Source organism: Carcharodon carcharias, chromosome 2 (assembly GCF_017639515.1).
Source record: "Carcharodon carcharias isolate sCarCar2 chromosome 2, sCarCar2.pri, whole genome shotgun sequence".
Taxonomy (NCBI): domain Eukaryota; kingdom Metazoa; phylum Chordata; class Chondrichthyes; order Lamniformes; family Lamnidae; genus Carcharodon; species Carcharodon carcharias.
In genome coordinates, this window is record NC_054468.1 from 88878738 (window position 1) to 88902066 (window position 23329).

The window sequence follows — 23329 nt, forward strand, 5'->3', positions numbered from 1 at the left end:
GTTCCAGTGAAGCCCAACGCAAACTGGAGGAACAACACCTCATCTTCCGACTAGGGACTTTACAGCCTTCCGGACTGAATATTGAATTCAACAACTTTAGGTCGTGAGTTCCCTCCCCCATCCCCACCCCCTTTCTGTTTCCCCCTTCCCTTTTTTTTCCAATAAGTTATAAAGATTTTCCTTTTCCCACTTATTTCCATTATAAAAAAAAAACTCCACTAGAGCTATACATTGAGTGCCCTACCAGCCATTCTTAATTAGCACATTCGTTTAGATAATATCACCAACTTTAACTTTAACACCTATGTGTTCTATTGTTCTATTGTCGTTGACATCTTTTGATGATCTGCTTCTATCACTGCTTGTTTGTCCCTACAACCACATCCCCCCCCTCCACCTCTCTGTCTCTCTATCTCTCCACCCCCCACACACACACCTTAAACCAGCTTATATTTCAACTCTTTCTTGGACTCGAACTCAAGTTCTGTCGAAGGATCATGAGGACTCGAAACGTCAACTCTTTTCTTCTCCGCCGATGCTGCCAGACCTGCTGAGTTTTTCCAGGTAATTCTGTTTTTGTTTTGGATTTCCAGCATCCGCAGTTTTTTTGTTTTTATGAAGAATGTCCTATTGGCTGATGGAATAGTGGGCCCCTGATATCCCTGGAACTCTATTATGACAGAGAAAAACCCTCCTCACAATGTAGAGCTAATGACGAAAGGGCCGGGCATTGAATCTAATTGGACTAATTGGCCTCCCGCCATATTATATGAGTCAAATATGCATTGTGTTGTGATGGAGAGTGATGACACTCAATCAACACAGGTCTGAAGTCATGATGATCATTATCACACTGCCCATGTCAAGGAATTCCTGGAGCTCACTGGGGCCCAGTGAGATATTGGGTTCAGGCTGTGGGAAAGAATGAACTGTATAACCTCAGCCAGGCTTTAACTGAACTCTGCAAACATTGTGCAGACTGCCTGTGAGATTCTCCACCAGCCACTTGTTGCTGTCTTTGTTAATTTTCTCAAGCACAGGAATTCTCATTCCACAGCAGTCTGCGAGATTTTTAGGAACTTGAAACTGCCTCAAGAATAAGCAAACACAATCTTTTTTGGAGATCAATTCGACCAACTCATCTACTCACCAGCTCCCTCAATCTTTTCCCTCAATCCATCCTCCTCTCTGGACATTCGTTTGATTTTCTTTTGACCCCGTTCATAATGTCTCTTTTCAGCTGGGTTCCCTGGCAACTTAACGCACAGCTCGATCACAATTTAGTGGAAGAAGGAAGTTGCATTTTCACAACCTCAGAACATCACTTTACAGTCAGTAAAGTTATTTTGAAGTGCAGTCATTGCTGTAATGTGGCAGCCAATCTATGCACAGCAAGCTCCCATAAACAGCAATGTGATAATGACCAGCAAATTGTTTTAAGACATGCTGGTCAGGAGACTGGGGAGTGCTCCCATGCTCTTCAGAGTAGTGCCATGGGAACTTTTACATCCACACAAGAGGACAGACAGGGCCTCGGTTTAATATCTCATCTGAAAGACACCACCTTCAACACTCTGTCAGCACAGCATTGGAATGTCAGCCATGGGTTATGTGCTGAGGTCTCTCTAGAGTGGGGCCTTGTGGAAATCTGATGTGTAATATACCTTAAGGAAGAATGTTATAATGGAAGATCACATGATCTTAGTATCCAATAGCAAAGTAGCTGGGGCTATCTCTGTAGTTAGTAGTCTGTAGTCAGTAGTAGTGTACAGATAGAGTTTGTGTAAGCGCATGCTTTGTTTATTTACAAAGATACTGAACAGCAACTGAGTTTCTACCTATGAAGTGTCTGCTACTCCACTACACCAAATCGGCCGCCCCTTACAAGCGTGCAAACAGGACCTAAAGAACTGGTGACTAGGATCCAACAGGCCTGATCCCAAAACCTTATGTTGCAAAAATGAGGTGCTGCCCACTGAGTCAAAGTTGACACAGTTGTTTAAACAAGTGCTTTATTATTCCTTAACAAAAACAGAATTACCTGGAAAAACTCAGCAGGTCTGGCAGCATCGGCGGAGAAGAAAAGAGTTGACGTTTCGAGTCCTCATGACCCTTCGACAGAACTTGAGTTCGAGTCCAGGAAAGAGCTGAAATATAAGCTGGTTTAAGGTGTGTGTGTGGGGGGCGGAGAGATAGAGAGACAGAGAGGTGGAGGGGGTTGGTGTGGTTGTAGCGACAAACAAGCAGTGATAGAAGCAGAATATCAAAAGATGTCAACAACAATAGTACAATAGAACACATAGGTGTTAAAGATAAAGTTGGTGATATTATCTAAACGAATGTGCTAATTAAGAATGGATGGTAGGGCACTCAAGGTATAGCTCTAGTGGGTATTTTTTTTTTTATTTTATATAATGGAAATAGGTGGGAAAAGGAAAATCTTTATAATTCATTTCCGCCAACTCCAGCATGATGCCACTACCAAACACATCTTCCCTTCACCCCCCTTATCGGCATTCCGTAGGGATCGCTCCCTCCGGGACACCCTGGTCCACTCCTCCATCACCCCCTACTCCTCAACCCCCTCCTATGGCACAACCCCTTGCCCACGCAAAAGATGCAACACCTGCCCCTTCACTTCCTCTCTCCTCACCGTCCAAGGACCCAAACACTCCTTTCAAGTGAAGCAGCATTTCACTTGCATTTCCCCCAACTTAGTCTACTGCATTCGTTGCTCCCAATGTGGTCTCCTCTACATTGGAGAGACCAAACGTAAACTGGGCGACCGCTTTGCAGAACACCTGCGGTCTGTCCGCAAGAATGACCCAAACCTCCCTGTCGCTTGCCATTTTAACACTCCACCCTGCTCTCTTGCCCACATGTCTGTCCTTGGCTTGCTGCATTGTTCCAGTGAAGCCCAACGCAAACTGGAGGAACAACACCTCATCTTCCGACTAGGGACTTTACAGCCTTCCGGACTGAATATTGAATTCAACAACTTTAGGTCGTGAGTCCCCTCCCCCATCCCCACCCCCTTTCTGTTTCCCCCTTCTCTTTTTTTTTTTCCCAATAAATTATAAAGATTTTCCTTTTCCCACCTATTTCCATTATATAAAATAAAAAAAAACCCACTAGAGCTATACCTTGAGTGCCCTACCATCCATTCTTAATTAGCACATTCGTTTAGATAATATCACCAACTTTATCTTTAACACCTATGTGTTCTATTGTACTATTGTTGTTGACATCTTTTGATATTCTGCTTCTATCACTGCTTGTTTGTCGCTACAACCACACCAACCCCCTCCACCTCTCTGTCTCTCTATCTCTCCGCCCCCCACACACACACCTTAAACCAGCTTATATTTCAGCTCTTTCCTGGACTCGAACTCAAGTTCTGTCGAAGGGTCATGAGGACTCGAAACGTCAACTCTTTTCTTCTCCGCCGATGCTGCCAGACCTGCTGAGTTTTTCCAGGTAATTCTGTTTTTGTTTTGGATTTCCAGCATCCGCAGTTTTTTTGTTTTTATCTTTATTATTCCTTTCCTGATGAATTTAACTTGTGTTTCTTCAGAACTGACTCACAATCAACTTTGACAGGCAACTGCATTGTCTTAAGTTCCAATTAGGCCACCTCAAACTCTCATCTTCTTTTCAAGTAAATAAGCCTTACAAATCAAGTGGAATTACTCCTTCCAAATTAAATAAAAGTTTTCCGGAACCTAGAGGGCAGTATTGCTATAAGCTAGAAGCTTCAGTAGATGAAGTACCATCTCAGCCATGAGTGGGCACTGCAAGCCCAATAACAGTGGACTCTATGCAGCTGCATCTCTCTGAGATGCAGAAACACTTTGCTCAACTTACGACTGGGCTTTTGTCCATTGGCACTTCCTTCTTCCTCTGCATTTCGCTTCAGCTTTTCCTTAGTTACAAGAATTGCAACAATATCATTGTTTCCACTCTTTTTTTGTGTTATGATTTCTCACACTGGTAAATATTGTGTAAATATTATGTTTTCTCTTTGCTTCTCGTGGCTGGCATTTATTTTCAGACTCTCCATTTCTAAATTGTTCCTTCCTTTCATCAACTCTCGTCTTTCTCTGTTTATTTTGCTCCTTCTCTACCTTTGTCCATAGTCTTTTATCCAGTATGACACTTCATAGCTGTGAAATGCTTTCAGAGGTCCCAAGGTCTTGTAGTGGTGCTATATAAATGCAAGATCTTTCTTTTTTTCTTTGTCTTCTTCTGTTTCTTCCCCTCGCTACCACTCCCCACTCCAACCCCAAAACTTTATGATTCTCTTTTTCTCTGGCCTGGTGAAATCGAGGATTGTTTGTTCACTGCCATTCTGCCTCACTTTGCTCCCTTCCCATTACGAGTTGCCCTAGGTCCATTTGAACCCTGTTTGATATGAGCTGCCTTGCTCTGCTGCCAGTCACCAAGGCTGAATTAACCACAGCTGATGCCCAGTCAGAAGTTGCCCAGTGCTTCCATCTGCTGGGGATAAGTCTTCCATTGCCACTGGCTCCTTCTGTTATTTGTTTATGTTAAACTGCACTTAATGAATGTCACTCTGTTTCTGTGTTGTGAACCCAGACCTATTAGGATCCAACTTGGGAAATGATGAAACAATTTCACAACCACTCCACCAGTCAATGCTGGACCCAGGTCCCAGGGGTGAAAGTATGGTGTTAATGCATTGCATAATTCAGTGAGCACCGAGGTTTAAAACTGAGCCTTTGAATAAAACAAAATCCAGCAAGCTACTCTACAACAGAAAGAAGAATGAAAGACTTTCATTTATATAGCATCATTCATGATCACCAGATTTCTCAAAGCACTTTACAGCTAATGAAGTACTTTGAAGTATAGTTACTGTTGCAGTATAGGAAACATGGCAGCCAATTTGCGCACAGTAAATTGCCACAAACAGCAGTGTGATAATAAGCAGAATTTTTTTGTGTGTGGCCAGGGCACCAGGGATAACTTCACTGTCTTTTTCAAAATGGTACCATGAGATTTTTTACCTCCACTTGAGCAGGCAAATGGGGCCTCAGTTTAATACCTCATCCAAAAGGCAGCACCTCCATAGTGCACTCAGAGTGTCAGCTTTAATTTTTATGCTCAAGCCCTGGAGTGAGATTTGAACCCAGAAACTTGTAGTACAGAAGGGAGGATGGTACTAACCGAGCCATACCTGCCATACCGTCAGTGTTGTGTATGGCACTGAGTAAGAATCACACATGCTTAACTGCAGGCAAACATTATCGAACTAACTTTTTTACACCTCTCCAACAGAGGGCACCTGACAGAGCAATTTAACACATTTGTTATGATCCCAGCTGAGGTTACCCCTGGACAAGCCTGATCCCAGGGTGGAACCCAGCTTGATAGATCCTAACTTTTATTTGTTTGTTTAGATACGTGGAGAGGGGCTACTGAACAAAGTCACTGGAGACAACCAATGAGCTTTCAACAAAAGCTTAAAACATTTATTAAACAAGAAAAGATGAACTATATTACGATACTCCTTCACCAAAACTATACTTCTACAGATACATATTTATAAGGATAGCACAGGTTATAAAAGCTATCTTATACTCTAATGTCCACAGTAAGTACACCATAAGTAAGGCGACCTATGGTCAGACATACCACAACCTGAAACCAAGTGACGATGCCACCTCAATCAGATGCTATGGATCTCTCCTCAACTCCCCCATGCCCCATCCCAGACATTTGTCACACTGTGCACCAACTGGTCTCACTGCACTCTGTCTTTCACACGAGGGTTTCCAATCTCCACTCTCCAAGAACTCACTTTGGAATCTTCTCCCAAACCGATGCTTTCTCTCAGACACCTTCCGCAAGGGTTCACCTCCAGGGTTTTGAACTCTCCCTCCAATGTTCCTCTCCCCTGGGTTCAAGCTGTCTTCCATGCATTCTCTCTCTCACTGACTCAGCTGTCAACAATACAACCACTGCTTCACATGCCCATAGCAAAGAGTTACAGATCTTCGGCTGTCTCTTTAGACCTTCTGACCTCTCGCTTTAAATCTGCTTCCTTTAAGCTTGAAATTTGGAGCCTTCCTTTCTGCTCCTTATTTTCACTTCCACAGAACTGGTCCTTTTCCCAGTTCATGTCCTTCCTTTGACCAGAAAGTCTGCTTGGGACTTTCTCCTGTTCCACTCACTGGATTTTGAGGGTCTTTTCCTTAGCTTGGGACTGGCTATCTGTCCCCTTTGCTCCAGTCTCCCCTGGAAGCCATCTTCAAAACCAACTGAATTCAAGCAGCTTCCAAATCAAACTGCTGTTTCCAGTTTCTCCTGTGTGTCTGTGGGAGGGCCCTGCCTCTCTGGACCCCTGTTTCCAAGCAACAGCTTAGTTTCTCTACTTGGTTGAAACAGTCATAAAACTCTCATTAGAAATGCAGGCACCTTTTAAAGTGAAACGAAAACGCTATTTGACCTCTTCTTAACACACAAATACAAATCAAACTTAAGCTTTAAAGCTAAACTCATTCCCAACACCTACAATTACAAGTAGAACTTACTTAAACTATCTCTAATTCCTAACGCAATGTTCAGATCTTGCAATATACTACACTCACATCCCAGTTCAAAAACAACTTATATATTGAAATGTAAAATTGTACATGTATGTAGGTTCCCAGATTACAATATGACAAAGCCAATGTTAACAATAGCTGAAAATTTAACAGGTGGGGTGGCATATTTGTTTTTACTTTAATCACAAGGAAAACATATATGACTGATACTTCCAGAGTCATTTACATGTTTAAAAAATCATCGTTTGGCAAGAAATAATGAAAAGAACGTTTTTTTTCTTCTTCCTTTATGTTTTCAATTAACCTATCTGGTTTCTTTTTCTTTCTGTCTGGGTATTTCCTTCCTTTGCCATTAACTTGGCTCTGCTCTCTCAACTCCTCTGATTGTGTCAAGTCTGAGCTTTGACTTTGATTACCAATTCCACTTAGTGATTTGGACCCTGGCATTGATCGGTTTGTCTTAATCAGAGACACTGGCTCACTTTGGTCTACTGGTGGGTTGTCTTATGGGCAAGGTTGGACAGACTGAGCTTGCATCTGCTGGAGCTTAGAAGAGTAAGAAGCAATTTGATTGAAACATATAAGATCCTGAAGGGTCTTGACAGGGTGGATGTGGAGAGGATGCTTCCTCTTGTGGGAGAATCTAGAACTAGAGAGTCACTGTTTAAAAATAAGGGGTCAACCATTTAAAACAGAGATGAGGTGAAATTTTTTCACTTAGAGGGTCGTAAGTCTTTGGACTCTCCTCCTGAAAAGGCGGTGGAAGCCTTTTGAATATTTTTGAGGCAGAGGTAGATAGATTCTTTGTAAGCAAGGGGGTGCTAGGATTTTGGTGGGATGCAGATTTCAGGCTACTATCAGATCAGCCATGATCTTATTAAATGGCGGAGCAGGTTCAAGGGGCTGAATGGCCCCTTGTTCTGCTACTTGTTCGTATGTTCCAGTTTCTTTGTGACCTTTGCTTGCTTTCTGACTTTCACTTTGGGATGTGAGAGGAATTTAAACTCAGAGGTTTCTCATGCTCTCCCTTTGTCAGATTTCATCATTCAATCAAATGATCTATGTGACACTGACAAATTCTCCCTCCAATCTACACTAGATATGTGAATGCACCTAGTCACTTTACAACAACTCCAATCACATACTTCTCTTTATCATCTCAGTGATTTTTCACCATAACCTTCGGACCAGCACTGAACTCTAAGTTCCACACTTTGTGTATCATGGCTCATCTTCACTTTGTGTTGCTTTTCTCTTACTTAGTTATTGATGTCAGGCTCAACTAAACTAAACCTTGTCCAATGAGCATGTTTAGACACTAACTCATAATGTGAGCAACCTATTGTAGACTGTGGGGTTATTCTGCAAGAGAACAGGAAATTGTCTAGCCTGAGTCATAGGGAAATATGGAAATTACTGCCTAGTTTGTCACCTAGCAAATACTTCTGCAAAGACCTCTTCACAATCGTGTAGTGATTGAAGATATAGCCTTTTCCTTCTGCCTATTAGGGGTCACGTGATTGTTCTTGACGAATAGGCCCTGAGTGTGGATAATCCTGGGAGGTGTGGCTTTCTAGTCAAGGAACCGGTTCAAGCGTGTAGCTTCTGAAAGAGCCCTCTGTAGTAAAGTTAACTGTTCCAGTAGAAACCTGTTTGATACGTCAAGGCATTACATTCGGCACAAAGGTAAAATAGCTCCAATACTGCACCTCGCCTTGTGAATGTGAGTACCATCGGTTCTTAAGAATAAAAGGAAAGCATACTCACCAGTGATGCCACTCGTCAGCAGAATCAATCCCTATGATGCGTCTATGGAAGACTGGAGCCAGTATGTGGAGCACCTTGGTTTTTATTTTGTGGCGAACGAAATTACCATGGAGGAGAAGCAGGAAGCAATTCTTTTGAGTGTCTGTGGTAGCAAGACATATAACCTCATCTGCAGTCTGATGGCTCCAAACATGCCCAATTTTAAATCCTTTAATGAATTGGTAGACCTCATGAAGACGCATCTTCAGCTGAAGCCATCAGTAATAATGCAGAGGTTTAAGTTCAGCTCCAGAGTAAGGGGTCCGGGCGAGTTCATCGCAACTGAAATTGAAGCATTTGACTGAGCACTGCGACACACACTCAATGACGTTGCGGGACGGGTAAGTTTGTGGTGTTCACGACGACACCATTCAGCCCCGTTTACTCTCATAAGTCAACATCGATTTTAAGCGCGCAATGATTATGTGATCTTCCATTATGTATTCTTCCTAAAGGTATATTACTCATCAGATTACCACATGAACCAAGCTAAGATTTCACCAGCGAGAAATTTGGCTGACTGTGAAATCAAAACGAAGGACAGTCAAAACTCTGCGGCAAACAGAAAAAGAAAACAAATCCAAAAGGCCAATAGACTATGTCTCCAGAACCCTCTCTGCAGCCGAGAAGGGTTATTCACAACTAGAAAAGGAAGGTTCATCGATGATATTTTGAGTGAAGAAATTCCATCAGTATCTACATGGATGACATTTCACCATAGTGTTGGACCATAAGCCATTAATGGGTTTATTCAGTGAGGATAAGGCCATTCCGCCAATAGCCTCAGCAAGAATTCAAAGTTGGGCTTTGATATGATCGTCGTAAGAGTATACCATTATGCACTGTCCTGGCTTGCGTATTGCAAATGAGGACTTACTCAGGCATCTCCCGTTACCAGATAGCATTGTACATGCTTCAGTGCCACATGAAATTGTGCTTGCATTGAATTTCTTGGGCTCTTTACCTGTGTGTACGAAGCAAATTAGGAACTGGACAAACAGAGATCCAATTTTGTCAAAAGTCAGAGGACAGTCCTTTATAAGAATGGTCGAATTCACCAGTGTCTGAAGAGATAAGGCCATTCTATGCCCAAGAATTAAGTAGTCAAGATAGAATCTTGGTGTGGGGATCAAGAGTTATCGTCCCTTCACAAGGAGGAGAACCACTCTTGACAGAGCTTCACAGTGCACACCCAGGAATTTCGAAGATGCAGATTCTTGTGTGAAGATACAATGACATTGAAAGCATGGTCAAGCACTGTCTCCAGTGTCAGCAACAACAGCAGTCGCCCATTTCAGCTCCACTACATCCGTGGGAGTTGCCTGGTCAAACCTGGGTTAAACAACATATTGATTATGTAGATCCATTCTTAGGTACCATGTTTCATTGATCGTGGGTGACATAGGGTATTGTCACGAGACTGGTATTCCAGAGACCCAGGGTAATGCTCTGGGGACCTGGGTTCAAATCCCACCATGGCAGATGATGAAATTTGAATTCAATAAAAAAATCCATGAAATCATTGCCGATTATTGTAAAAACCCATCTGGTTCACTAATACCCTTTAGGGAAGTAAATCCGCTGTCCTTACTTGGTCTGGCCTTCATGTGGCTCCAGACCCACAGCAATGTGATTGACTCTTAAGAGCCCTCTGAACAAGGGCAGTTAGAGATAGGTAATAAATACTGACCTGGCCAGTGGTGCCCACACCCCATGATCTAATTTTAAAAAAGCACATTCGAAGCGGATGGATGTGTATGAAGTCAGATCACCAGCATTGAATACAACTATTGAAAAGCTGCACCAATGTCTTAGTATACAAGGCCTACCAGAAGCCATTGTTTCAATAATGGTACTGTCTTCACCAGTACAGAATTTCAGAGATTCATGAGTTTAAATAGAATTAAACATATTAAAACAGCACCATATCATCTCTCATCAAATGGGTTAGCTGAGAGAGACTTTAAAATCTGGTATGAAGAGGTTATTCGAAGATACTCTAGAAACTCAACTTTCCAGCTTTCTTCTCAATTATCAAATGACACCTCATTCAACCACGGGTTCAACACCATGTGAGTCATTGATAAAACGCTGCCCATGTACAAGATTAAGTCTGGTGTTTCCAAACTAAGAGGGGAAGTTAGAGAAGGATCAGACTAATCAAAAATTGAATCAAAATATACATAGCAAAGCTTGCACAGTGTAGGAGACACAGTTTTCATGTGAAATTTTGGAAGTGGACTTTGTTGAGTTCCTGGTACAATTGTCTCAGAAACTGGTCCCTTGTTCTTCCAGTTGGAAGTGGAAGACTGAATTGTTCAAAAGCATGTGGATCACCTTAGCTATAAAGCGACATTCCAACAACCAACTATTCTGCCTGTGATTAACATCGAACCATTAATCCCTGAAGTTACAGATTGGCCTAGAATAGACATACCCGATGTTTCTGTAGAGTTGCCTAACCCTGAACTCCCACTTTCTAATGATGTACCTGATGCTGCAGTTCCTGATCATGTTGATCCAGTGGGAGAACATCAAGTGGTAGAATTATGCCACTCTAATCGAATAAGAAAATTACCTCAGACTCTTAGTCTTTCATCACCTGACCTGTATATATGTATATGTTGTGGATTAAAATGTTCTTTGTTCATAGGAAATGTAAAAAAACTAAAGGGCGAGGAAATGTAGAGATTAAAGGTATAGCCTTTTCCTACTGCCTATTAGGGGTCACATGATTTTTCTTGATGAATGAGCATTAAGCGCATGTAATCCTGGGGGGCATGGCTTTCTAGTCAAGGACCTAGTTCAAGTACATAACTATCTGTTCAAGTAGAAACCTGTCCAGCACGTCAAATCATTACTAAAATGTATGCTTCTTTCTGTAGCACTATGTGCCACCAAGCGGGCTGCTTTGTCCAACAGTCAAGAAGCTTGACATCAACCAGGACAAAGCAGCTGGCTTGATTGGCACCACATCCACAAACATTCACTCGCTCTACCACAGACGCAGCAGTAGTGCGTACAATCTACAAGTTGCACCGCAAGAACTCACCAAGGTTCCTTAGACAGCACCTTCCAAACCCATGACTGCTATGTTCTAGATGGACAAGGGCAGCAGACACATGGGAACACCACCACCTGGAAGTTCCCCTCCATGCCACTCATCAAATGGGTTAGCTGAGAGAGACTTTAAAATCTGGTATGAAGAGGTTATTCAAAGATACTCTGGAAACTCAACTTTCCAGCTTTCTTCTCAATTATCAAACAATGCCTCATTCAATTACGGGTTCAACACCATGTGAATTATTGATGAAACTATATTGCCATTCCTTCACTGTCGCTGGGACAAAATCCTGGAACTCCCTCCCTAACAGCACTGTGGGTATACCTACACCACATGGACTGCAGCGGTTCAAGAGGCAGCTCACCACCACCTTCTCAAGGGCTATTAGGGATGGGCAATAAATGTTGGCCTAGCCAGCGTCACCCACATCCCATGAATGATTTTTAAAAATTGATGCTAGATGATATGGTGGTATTAGAGTGTTTTTGACTCTATTCTTACTTAGAAATATTTCAAATCCTTCTAATGTAAACTGTGGACCATTATCTGACACCAATACCTCTGGCAACCCATAAATTACAAACCAACTTCTAAAAACTTCAGTAATTTTGGTACTTGTGGTATTGGGCATAGAATCAACATTTATCTACTTGCTACAGCTATCAACCAAAACAAAGAACTCTTTCCCTTCCACTTCAAATAAATCAACCATTCCTACAGGTTTTTTTTGTGTTTGACCTTGGTTGGATCATTTCCCATTCTGAAACACACATCACAACTTTTTACCAACGCTTCAATTTTCTATCTACTCTTGTATAAATTGCTTCTTGCTACTCTTTTCATAGGGAGTATCTTGATGAAGTTCCTCTAACAATCTCTTTCTAAAGCTTGGTAGAATAATAACTCTTAAACTCCATAGGAGACAGCCTTGATCTACACTCAGTTCATTTCTACTAGTGAAATATTCCTGCAATTTTTACCATCACACCTCTTTAGGCCAGCCATTCATGACATAATTGAGCACTTTACTGAGCTGCTCAGCCTTGAGTTTCTCCACCAATCTCTCTGGCAGACACTGGCATGTCATTTGTGTATGTAAAGTAATTGACAGATAACTCAGTGGCTAGAAATGAATTAGCCCTCAGGGGAAATCTTGAAAGAATGAGTTCTGCTGACCTGCTGACTTAATGATATTTAATATCGTACTAATGGGCCATCAAAACCAACTCCCATCTCTGAAGCCATGCTGCCACGAGGGATGCTACTCCCTTCTTTGAACCAAATGTGATCATAAGGATTAGATGGTCAGCTAACAAAGTGAACTTCCTACTGTATAAGTATTTGTGGAACTTCGTAACACCATATATGATCACTATGCCTCTTTCTCAACTTGAGTAATTTTGCCCTGATTTTGTTAGAATATGTGAAGCATAAGCTACAGGCTTCTCAACACCATTTCCTTTATATGAGATAACGCCACACCTAACCCCTGTGAAGAGGCAACACCCAGTAAAACCAATTGTTTATTGGGATCACAGTGGTTCAAAACAGCATCTCAAGTCAGTAATTTCTTCACTTCTTCAAATGCTTTCAGATGGTCTACGGACCATTGCCAATCTATTCCATCTCTGAGCTGTTGATACAATGGAGTAAATGTCTTAGCTATAGTCAGGGGTGAACTTAGAAAAATACACAACAATCCTATGAATGTTCTATGTTCTTCTTTGCTCTCTAGTCTCTTTGCTTTCAAGATCCCCTCAACCATCTGTCACATTGTGTGCATACCTTCGCCATCTATTTGGAGACTCAGGTGTGTTACACTTGACACCATGAAGAAACACTTGTGCTTTTCAGCTTTGATGCCATAATCTTGATGCTGACCTAGGAGTTTGTCCAACTTTACAATGTGCTCTTCGTCTGTCTTACTACTAATTAGAATGTCATCTAAGAATTAGGACTCCTTTCATTCTACTTCGTACCAGATCCATAATGCTCTGTGGGAGCAATGGGCACCTCAAATGGTAACCTTTCATACTGGTACAACTCTGTGTGTATGAATGGTAATAAGTTCCTTGATCTTGGCAGTTAATTCTAATTGCAAATATGCATTTGACAAATCTATCTTCCTGAGCACTTTTCCATTGGCTAAATTAGAAAACAAACCTTCACTTGTAGGCCGTCAGTAAGTATCATTCTCAATTACCTTATTTACCATTTGCTTCTAACCTTCTCAAATTGAAAGGACCCTTTTACTTTTTGAACTACTACAATGGGTGCAGCCCATTCACTGCTCTTCACCCTCTAGATTGCCCGTGTTCTTTCTAATCTGTTCAGCTCTTTACTTCCTGCTTCTAACTGTGCATAAAGCTCTGAACTAGTCTCCCAAAATGTCGACTGTACATTGTCCTTTATCTTGACTTCAGCTTTGTAATGCTATAGTAATTATGGTTTTGTTAAATATTGGACTGTACCTTTAAGAATAGTCCTGTGATGTAGGGTCACATGATCTGTGTAAACCAATGTGTTAGCAGCATGAAAGCAACATCCACAGTCAGTGTAGAGATAGAGATGGAGTTGAATACACACGTGTGGTTGCTGCTGGCTGTATTGTAAATAAACCTAATGCTTCCACTTAGTAAGTTGTCTGCAGATCAATGCTATTACAAATAGGTGACAAGGCCACACTATAACAAACTGGGGATGAAGGTAAATCAGGATAAATCAAGATAAATTGGAATCGGTACTGCACCTCACACAGCAATTGTGAGTATTCAACGTCCATTTAAAATAACAGAAGATATACTCACCCAAAACGCAACAGTGGTAGAATTGATCCCTTTGAGCCAGCCACAGACGATTGGTCTCAGTATATAGTATATAGCATTCTTCTTTCAAACAAATTAAATCACAGAGGAAGAGGTAAGCAATCCTCTTGAGTTCTTGTGGGAACAAAACCTACAGTTTGATTCGAAGTTTGATGGCATCCAGTGCCCCAGGTTCGAAGAATTTCACAGGACTAAACCTCGTGAAGGGACATTTTCAATCCAAAGCCTCAGTCATGATGCAGAGGTTCAGGCTCAATTCGCGAATTAGAGCCCCAAGTGAAACAATTGCCAGCTACGTGGCAAATTTGAAGCAACTAACGGAACATTGCAAGTTCAGTGAGATTCTGAATGACGTGCTCAGAGATTGTTTAGTGTGTGGTGTGGAAAAAGACACTATTCAGAGATGATTGCTGGCTGAAGTGAATCTGGATTTTAATTAGGCGTTAGAAATAGTGCTGGCCATGGAAAGCTCTGTAAGAGATTCAAAAGCAATCCAAGGAGCGCAAAATGGCACTGTACTCCAAATCGTGCAGGAACAGTCAGTCAAAAGTGGCATGAAAAAGCGAGACTCTGCCCTGAAGTGGGAAATAGCCCCCGTTAACCGGAAAAATAAGAAATTATTTAGCAGCTAAATTAAAGAACAACTTTAATCAGTGTGCAAACAATCAGTCATTTAGCGATTGGCAGTTTAAGAAAGTAGAATGTCACTTTTGTCACAGAGGTGGACATATAATGAGACAGTACAAAGAAAGATTTAAACAAGCTTGCAAACAACAGAAAAAGCCCAGTGAATCTACAGAGCTTGAAATTCTGACATCAACTCATTGTTTAACATGAAAGTTGGGAAGACAGAGTCAACGTTTGTTACAGTACAAGTGAATGGCAAACCAGCAAAAATGGAAGTAAACACGGGAGCTTCTACTACTGTAAATGGAGAACAAACTTTCAGATATTTAAATAATGGTGAACATCAATTAAATTTGGAGCAAACATCAGCAATGTTGAAAATATACACAGAAGAAAAAATCCAAATGTAAGGTATCAGCAGAGTAACTGTCTACTATAGAAACCAATCAGTGCAGCTACCCATGATAGTGGTAGTAGGTGAAGGGCCTTCTTGGGTGAGATTGGTTGAAGGAAATTAAATTAAATTGGTCCGAAATCTTCCAGTTGAGAGCAAGTGGGCCACCAGAGCGGCTTAAAAAGCATGCCACCAACTTCAAGGATGAACTGGGAAAAATCCAAGGCCTGCAGGCCAAGGTTTACGTGGATCCAGAAGCAACCCCTTGCTTCATGAAAGCAAGACCGGTGCCATTGGCCTGAGAGAGAAGGTTGACACTGAGCTGAACCGGCTAGAGAGGTTGGGTGTCATAAAAGCAGTCCAGTTCTCAGAATGGGCAACACCCATAGTCCCTGTGCTTAAACCAGACCAAAGCATCCAAACCTGTGGGGAATATAAACTAACGGTCAACAGAGCAACCAAACTGGATATGAACCCCATTCCAAAAATTGAAGACCTGTATGTCAAGCTAGCAGGAGAGACAATGTATACAAAACTTGACATGAGTCATACATATCAGTAATTCGAATTGGACGATGCCTCCTGAGAACTCATCACAAATAATACCCACAGAGGGTTGTACCAATATACATGCCTGCCTTTCAGTGTTTCCTCAGCCTGTGCCATCTTTCAGAGAACAATGGAAAGTTTACTGTAAGGACTACCCCAGGTTGTAGTCTACTTAGACAATGTGCCGATAACTGGATTCACTGAAAAGGAACATTTGGCTAACCCAGAGGAAGTCCTAAAGCACTTTTTACAAGCAGGAGTGCAACTGAAAAAGGAAAGATGCACTTTTCGAGCCAAGGAAGTAATCTTTTTGGGCCATCAGGTAGATTCTCAGGGGTTACACCCAGTGGAAGAGAAGGTTAAAGCAATAAGAGAGGCACCCACACACAAGAACGCCTCTGAACTTAAATCATTTTTAGGGATGATAAATTATTATAGGCGGTGTTTTCTTAGCATTCCCTCAACGTCAGACGTAGAATTATTGACCCCTACCATAAATAACACAGCCCAGATTAACCATATCTTTTGAAGTCAACTACATATGAACATACGACCACGAGCAGGAGTAGGCCACTCAGCCCTTCAAACCTGCTCCGCCATTCAATACGATCATGGCTGAACTGATTGTAAACTCAACTCCACATTCCCACATAGCCCTGGTAACCTTTCACCTCCTTGCTTATCAAGAATCTATCCTATTAATTTCTTCCCAACAGGGAGGCTTTGTTCCCTCCAACTACTATCAATGGCAAGTAATAGGATGTATCATCAGTAATAGGATGTTACCAACAGTAACTTCACCTAATACTGGAATACTGTTATTGCAATAACTAGTCAGTTCCACGTCTGTTTTGCCTACAGAATGTGACTTAGTGATTCTTGTACTGTCCTTCCAAGATAACAGGTACTGCTGCAGCTGTATCAACGATGAAAGTTGTGAATCTCCAACTTTCATTTTTGTTGTGGGCACTGGAATTTTATCTTCAGCCCTATTACACTTATCTTCCATGTGCTGTTTGTCTTGCTCTCTGACTGAGTGCAATTCTTGATCACCCTGCTCGATAACATCAACTTCTGTTTCCACATCTATCATATTCAAATTCAAGGATTTCCAGACTTCTGAGCAAGCTTTAGATATACCATATGCATGGATGTGATCTGGACCTTTACCACAACCTGGAAAATTACTGTTTCCTCTACTCCAGCATGCTATCTGGATATGACCGACTTTCCCACAGGCACAGCACTTTGACTCAAAATGGGGGCATTTAAATGATTGGTGGCTACTATGGTGATGGTAACATCTAAATGTCTGACTCTGAGAGTGTGAACTTGGGTGCTATGGCCTAGATCCTGCTGAAATCTGGTGGACTCCCCCTGCCGTCTCAGGAAAAGAACTCCCTTGAAATTTGCACCTACCCGTTTTGGCCAATTCCATGGCTGTGACCTCATCACAGGCCCTCAGCTTACTGCCTTTGCTCAAAAGTATGGCCTGGATTTTGTAGAACGTCTAAAGAACAATAAACATGTCTCTATCCCAGAACGTTATGGATGCTCAGTCATTGAGTATATTCAAGACTGAGATTGATAGATTTTTGGTCAATAATGGAATCAGGGAATATGGGGAGAAGGTGGAATTGATGTTAAGGTTCAGCCATGATTCATTGAATGTTGGAGCAGGCTCAATGATCAGCAAAGTCCAACACATAGCAATTAGATGGATGACTAGCTAATCTATTTTTGTGACATTGGTCATGACACCAAAAGTCAGAAGACTTTGAATTCAAATTCCAATACAAAAACTCAAGCCCATAATCTAGGCCACACTCCAATCCTGTGACAAAGGAAGTGCTACACCGTCAGAAGCACTGTCTTTCAAATGAGATGTTAAACTGAGGCCTCAATAGCCTCCTCGAAAGGATATAAAAGATTCCATGGAAGTAGAGCAGGTTATCCTTCCCAGTGTCTTAGTCAATATTTATCCCTCAAACAATATCACTAGAACAAGGTAACAGGTTATCTGAACATCATCACTTTGCTGTTTGTGGGAATATGCTGTGCACAGATTGGCTGCTGCATTTCCTGTATTACAACCATACATCATTTGCTGTCAAGAGTTTTGGAATTAATGCAAGTTATTTCTTTCTATAAGTGCTGAAAGCACTTTGTCAAAATGAATCCCATACATTGTACATACCCTTGAAAATATACTGAGTAAGTGATGTATTCCAGAGGAACTCTCACAGGACTCCACCTCAGGATATGCCTCATGTTGGTTGAATTTACAAACACATTCTTGGGTTTTGGCAATCTTTCAAGGCCTAGAGGTTCAAAAGGCAAGTAATCAAATCCATTTGAAACATAAACAATACATGCAGAATATTAAATGCAACAACTCTGCAACAGTATCCCTTCTTATATTTAATGAGTGAGTGATGGTAGGCTAACGTACTAGATGCTTGCTGGATGTTTTCACATGGGCCATCAGGGTTGTGCAGATGTGTCCGCACCTGCACATGAAAATTAGCTCTGCCCCTGGCTCCATTTCTAACTGTGGCTCTTAGTTCCGTCCCTCACCATCCTTCACTGTTATTTCCCAGCTCTGTTCTTTATCTCTGCTCCTGATTCCACCCCTCTCTGTCTCACTTTGCTCTTCCCCCGATGGAGACAAAGTTGTGGGGTGACTGATCAAGTTGTTTAAAATGTGAAAGGATTTGCGAGGGCAGATACAGAGAAACTAAAGGGGCACCATTTTAAAATTAGAGCTTACAGCATTCAGGAGTGAAATCAGGAAGCACTCGTTCAAAAACAGGGTGGTAGAAATCTGGAACTCTCTCCACAAAAGGAGAAAGATACTGGGGGACATTAGGAGCTTTCAGAACTGACATGAATAGATTTTTGTTAGGTAAGACTATCACAGGATATGGAGCTAAATGAAGTTGAGGTACTGATCAGTCATGATCCAACTGAGTGGCAGTGGATCGGGTGTGAGGAGCTGACTTTCTCCTGTCCCTAATGTTCTTGTGTATCTATGCTCACCACTGCTCTTGGCATTGTCTCTCATTGTCACTCTGGTCTCTTCGTCTCACCCGTGTTCTTGTCTCCACTCCTCACTTAAATCCTAATACTGCAGCTGCTGTTGCTTCAAGAGGTGGTACTCTGCTGCACAATGTAGGAGGAGATACCTGATCTCGATATAGTCTTCAGTAATAGTTCCCAGCCATTGCACGTAACCTCACTGAATTTGTCCATAGCTAATGAGAGCTGGGAATAGTGGTGAGGGCAAGAAGAAGGAGAATGTCTACGTGAATTGGAAGGGAGAAAAGAGTGGCAGCTTGAGCTAGAGAAGGGTAGAAGGGGGGAAAACATGAATCAGGAGAGAGGCAGAGTAAAAGCCAGCCAGCAGGAGGTTGAGGAAGGGATAAATTACTAGTTTTTGTTGTTTGAGGGATATATATTGACCAGGACACCGGGGTAAACTCCCCTACTTTTCTTCGAAATAGTGTCAGGGATCCCTGAGAGGATGCCTGCTTCAATCTCTAACTGGTACTGCATTCCATAGGCTCAACATTTTCTGTATAAACAGAACCTTCTTCCAGATTACAACAATGACTCCATTTCAAAAGTACGTCATTGGCTAAAAATGCTTTAGGGCATCTTGTTGTCATGGAAGGCAGTATATAAGTGTGAGTCTTTCTTCTCTCCCTACCCTTCATCTATTGTATCTCATCTTATAAATAGACCTTTCATTTTAAACTTCCTCAATCATTGGAAACAGTCTACTCTGTCTATTGCTTCAGAGTAGAGAAAGGTAATACGGAGAATGTGGTTTGCATGAACTTTAAGAAGGCCTTTAATAAGGCCTGACTGATGCAAAAGGGCAGGCTGTATAGAGTCAGGGGCCAGGTAGCTGAATGGAGTGAAAGATGACTACAAAGCGGAAAAGAGAGGTTGGGAATTCATGGAATTTTCTCAGACTGTTAGCAGGGGCCTTTGTTGTTTGCTAGGTCCAGAAATGATTTGAACTCAGAAAATGGAGATATTTTGTAGAAATTTGTAGTTGATAACAAATTGTGCAGTGGGGTGGTGTTGTAATGTGGAGGATTACACCAGAACGCAGGGAAAATGTGAACAGGCTTGCTGAGTGACTGGATAAATGACAAACACAATTCAATTTAGTGAGGTGGGAGATGAATCAGTTCAGTTTGACAGGAAGAATATAAGAACTACTTATTTCTTGGAAGGTAGGAAAGTAAATGGGGTAGAGGAGCAATGTGATCTGTGAATACAGATACATAAGTCACAAAGAGCAGTAACACATCTTGATAAGGCCACAAAAGAATGTAAGCAAAGAACTGGGGGTTCATTTTGAGCAGAATAGAATACAAAAACAGAGAGATAACATTCGGCTCAGTGAGCAGGGGTGGGGCCCGTTTGCCGAGGTATAAAATGACACGGGGTCTTGTCAGGCGTGCATCCCAACGTCACCGCGTGTCGTTTAGATTTTCAGTTCAGCGGACATGCAGCGGAGTCAGCTGTGTGCCCACTGAACTGTCAAAGGCCTGTTAAGGCCATTAATTAACTAATTAACCCTTTTGAGAAAGTTATCTGTCCAACCTTAAGGTTGGCAGGCAGGCGAAGAGCCCAGGCGGCCTTCGCATTTTTCATGGAACCTCATCAATGGGTGAGATGAGGTTTCATGCATGTTTTTGAAATCTTGGAAAAAATTTTAATAAAATTAATACACATGATCCAGCTCATATGATAGGTTCACATCAGGGAACATGGTCCAAAGATTTTTTTCTCCTTTATTAAACATTAGAAACTTTAGATAAAAAAAAAATAAAAACAAAAAACTGCGGATGCTGGAAATCCAAAACAAAAACAGAATTACCTGGAAAAACTCAGCGGCTCTGGCAGCATCGGCGGAGAAGAAAAGAGTTAACATTTCGAGTCCTCATGACCCTTCAACAGAACTAGGTGAATCCAAGGAGAGGGTGAAATATAAGCTGGTTTAAGATGTGGGGTGGGGGGAGAGAAGTGGAGGGGGGTGGTGTGGTTGTAGGGACAAGCAAGCAGTGATAGGAGCAGATCATCAAAAGATGTCACAGACAAAAGAACACAGAGGTGTTGAAGTTGGTGATATTATCTAAACGAATATGCTAATTAAGAATGGATGGTACAGCACTCAAGGTATAGCTCTAGTGGGGGTGGGGGGAGCATAAAAGATTTAAAAATATTTAAAAATAATGGAAATAGGTGGGAAAAGAAAAATCTATATAAATTATTGGAAAAAACAAAAGGAAGGGGGAAGAAACAGAAAGGGGGTGGGGATGGAGGAGGGATCTCAAGACCTAAAGTTGTTGAATTCAATATTCAGTCCGGAAGGCTGTAAAGTGCCTAGTCGGAAGATGAGGTGCTGTTCCTCCAGTTTGCGTTGGGCTTCACTAGAACAATGCAGCAAGCCAAGGACAGACATGTGGGCAAGAGAGCAAGGTGGAGTGTTAAAATGGCAAGCGACAAGGAGGTTTGGGTCATTCTTGCGGACAGACCGCAGGTGTTCTGCAAAGTGGTCGCCCAGTTTACGTTTGGTCTCTCCAATGTAGAGGCGACTGCATTGGGAGTAATGAATACAGTAGAATAAGTTGGGGGAAATGCAAGTGAAATGCTGCTTCACTTAAAAGGAGTGTTTGGGCCCTTGGACGGTGAGGAGAGAGGAAGTGAAGGGACAGGTGTTACATCTTTTGCGTGGGCATGGGGAGGTGCCATAGGTGGGGGTTGAGGAGTAGGGGGTGATGGAGGAGTGGACCAGGGTGTCCCGGAGGGAACGATCCCTACGGAATGCCAACGGGGGGGTGAAGGGAAGATGTGTTTGGTGCTGGCATCATGCTGGAGTTGGCGGAAATGGCAGAGGATGATCCTTTGAATGTGGAGGCTGGTGGGGTGATAAGTGAGGACAAGGGGGACCCTATCATGTTTCTGGGAGGGAGGAGAAGGCGTGAGGGCGGATGCGCGGGAGATGGGCCGGACACGGTGAGGGCCCTGTCAATGACCGTGGGTGGAAAACCTCGGTTAAGGAAGAAGGAGGACATGTCAGAGGAACTGTTTTTGAAGGTAGCATCATAGGAACAGATACGACAGAGGCGAAGGAACTGAGAGAATGGGATGGAGTTCTTACAGGAAGCGGGGTATGAGGAGCTGTAGTCAAGGTAGCTGTGGGAGTCGGTAGGCTTGTAATGGATATTGGTGGACAGTCTATCACCAGAGATTGAGACGGAGAGGTCAAGGAAGGGAAAGGAAGTATCAGAGATGGACCACGTGAAAATGATGGAGGGGTGGAGATTGGAAGTAAAATTAATAAAATGCCTCAGGGAGATTTCTGCACTCTTTAGCGCACATGCGTAAAAGAGCACATTCCCGACTCAGGGAACCCACCCACACCCCACCCCACCCGCCGCCCACATTGGGAGCGCACAGCACTTCCGGGCGCGTATCACACTGGGCGGGCCTTAATTGGCCCGCCCACATAAAATGGCGGCACGGACCCAATCGGGGGCACCGATTGGGTCCGCGCCCACCCCCACACAACCCTCCCCCGACCAGGGGAAAATTCTCCTCTCATACAGTACGCCATTCTTGTCTCCACAGTACAAAAAGATACTGAAGCACTGGGGAAATTGAAAGGAAGATTTGGAAATACGCTACCAGAATTGAGAGGATGCAATCATCAGGAAAGATTGAGAAGGCCCAGGTGCCTTTCTCCAGAAAATGAAGGACTAAGAGGAGATGAGATAGAATTATTAAGGCATTTGATAGAGTGGAGGTGGAGAGATTGTCCCCACTTGTGGGTGAGTCCAGAACTAGCAGCCATAAATTTTATAGAGTCACTAACAGATCAAATAAAAAATTATGAGAAATTGATTTATAAGGGATATTAGGAATTTATGGGTAGAAGATGCCACATGGAGTGGTGGAAATGGAGAATATTGATGCATTTAAGGGGAGACTTGATGTATACATGAGGGAGAGTGAAAAGAGGAACATGGGGCTCGAGTGAGAAAAGGTAATTAGGGAGGAGGCTCATGTGAAACATTCGCACAGCAATAGGTAAGATGGATCAAATGACCTTTCTCTGTGCTGTAGATTCTGTGTAATTCTATGTAATCTTTTAACACCTCCATCAAATCACTCTTTAATCTCTTCTGTTCTAATGAAAGCAGCCCTGACTTTTCATGCCTTTCTCTGTGCTTTTATTTCCTGATGAATTTACATTGCATTATCTCCACTGCCCCAACCTATGGAGCCCAGAAAAGCATTGCTTTAACTGTCATCTGCCAAAGCTTTATAAAGATTCACTTTTAAATCTTAACTTTTATATTCTACACTTCTCGCCATAACACCAATATTTCATTTGTTTTGTTTACGATCTTATGCAGTTCATGTGTTGATTTTAAGGTCTGAATCTGAACATCACAGTCTCTGTTTTTCCACATCA

At 42.3% G+C, this 23329-nt stretch overlaps 1 protein-coding gene across 2 annotated transcripts in view; it reads right to left on the reverse strand.

Annotated features, from left to right (window-relative positions):
* Positions 1-23329, reverse strand: part of crfb16 (cytokine receptor family member B16) — a 72131-nt gene that overhangs the window by 21733 nt on the left and 27069 nt on the right. The window contains exon 2 of one of the 2 annotated variants that reach the window (XM_041209303.1): positions 18032-18155. The exons of the other annotated variant lie outside the window; for it this stretch is intronic. Coding sequence (XP_041065237.1) covers positions 18032-18155 — 124 coding nt within the window. The remainder of the gene's footprint in view (positions 1-18031; positions 18156-23329) is intronic. 2 annotated transcript variants of the gene reach the window in all.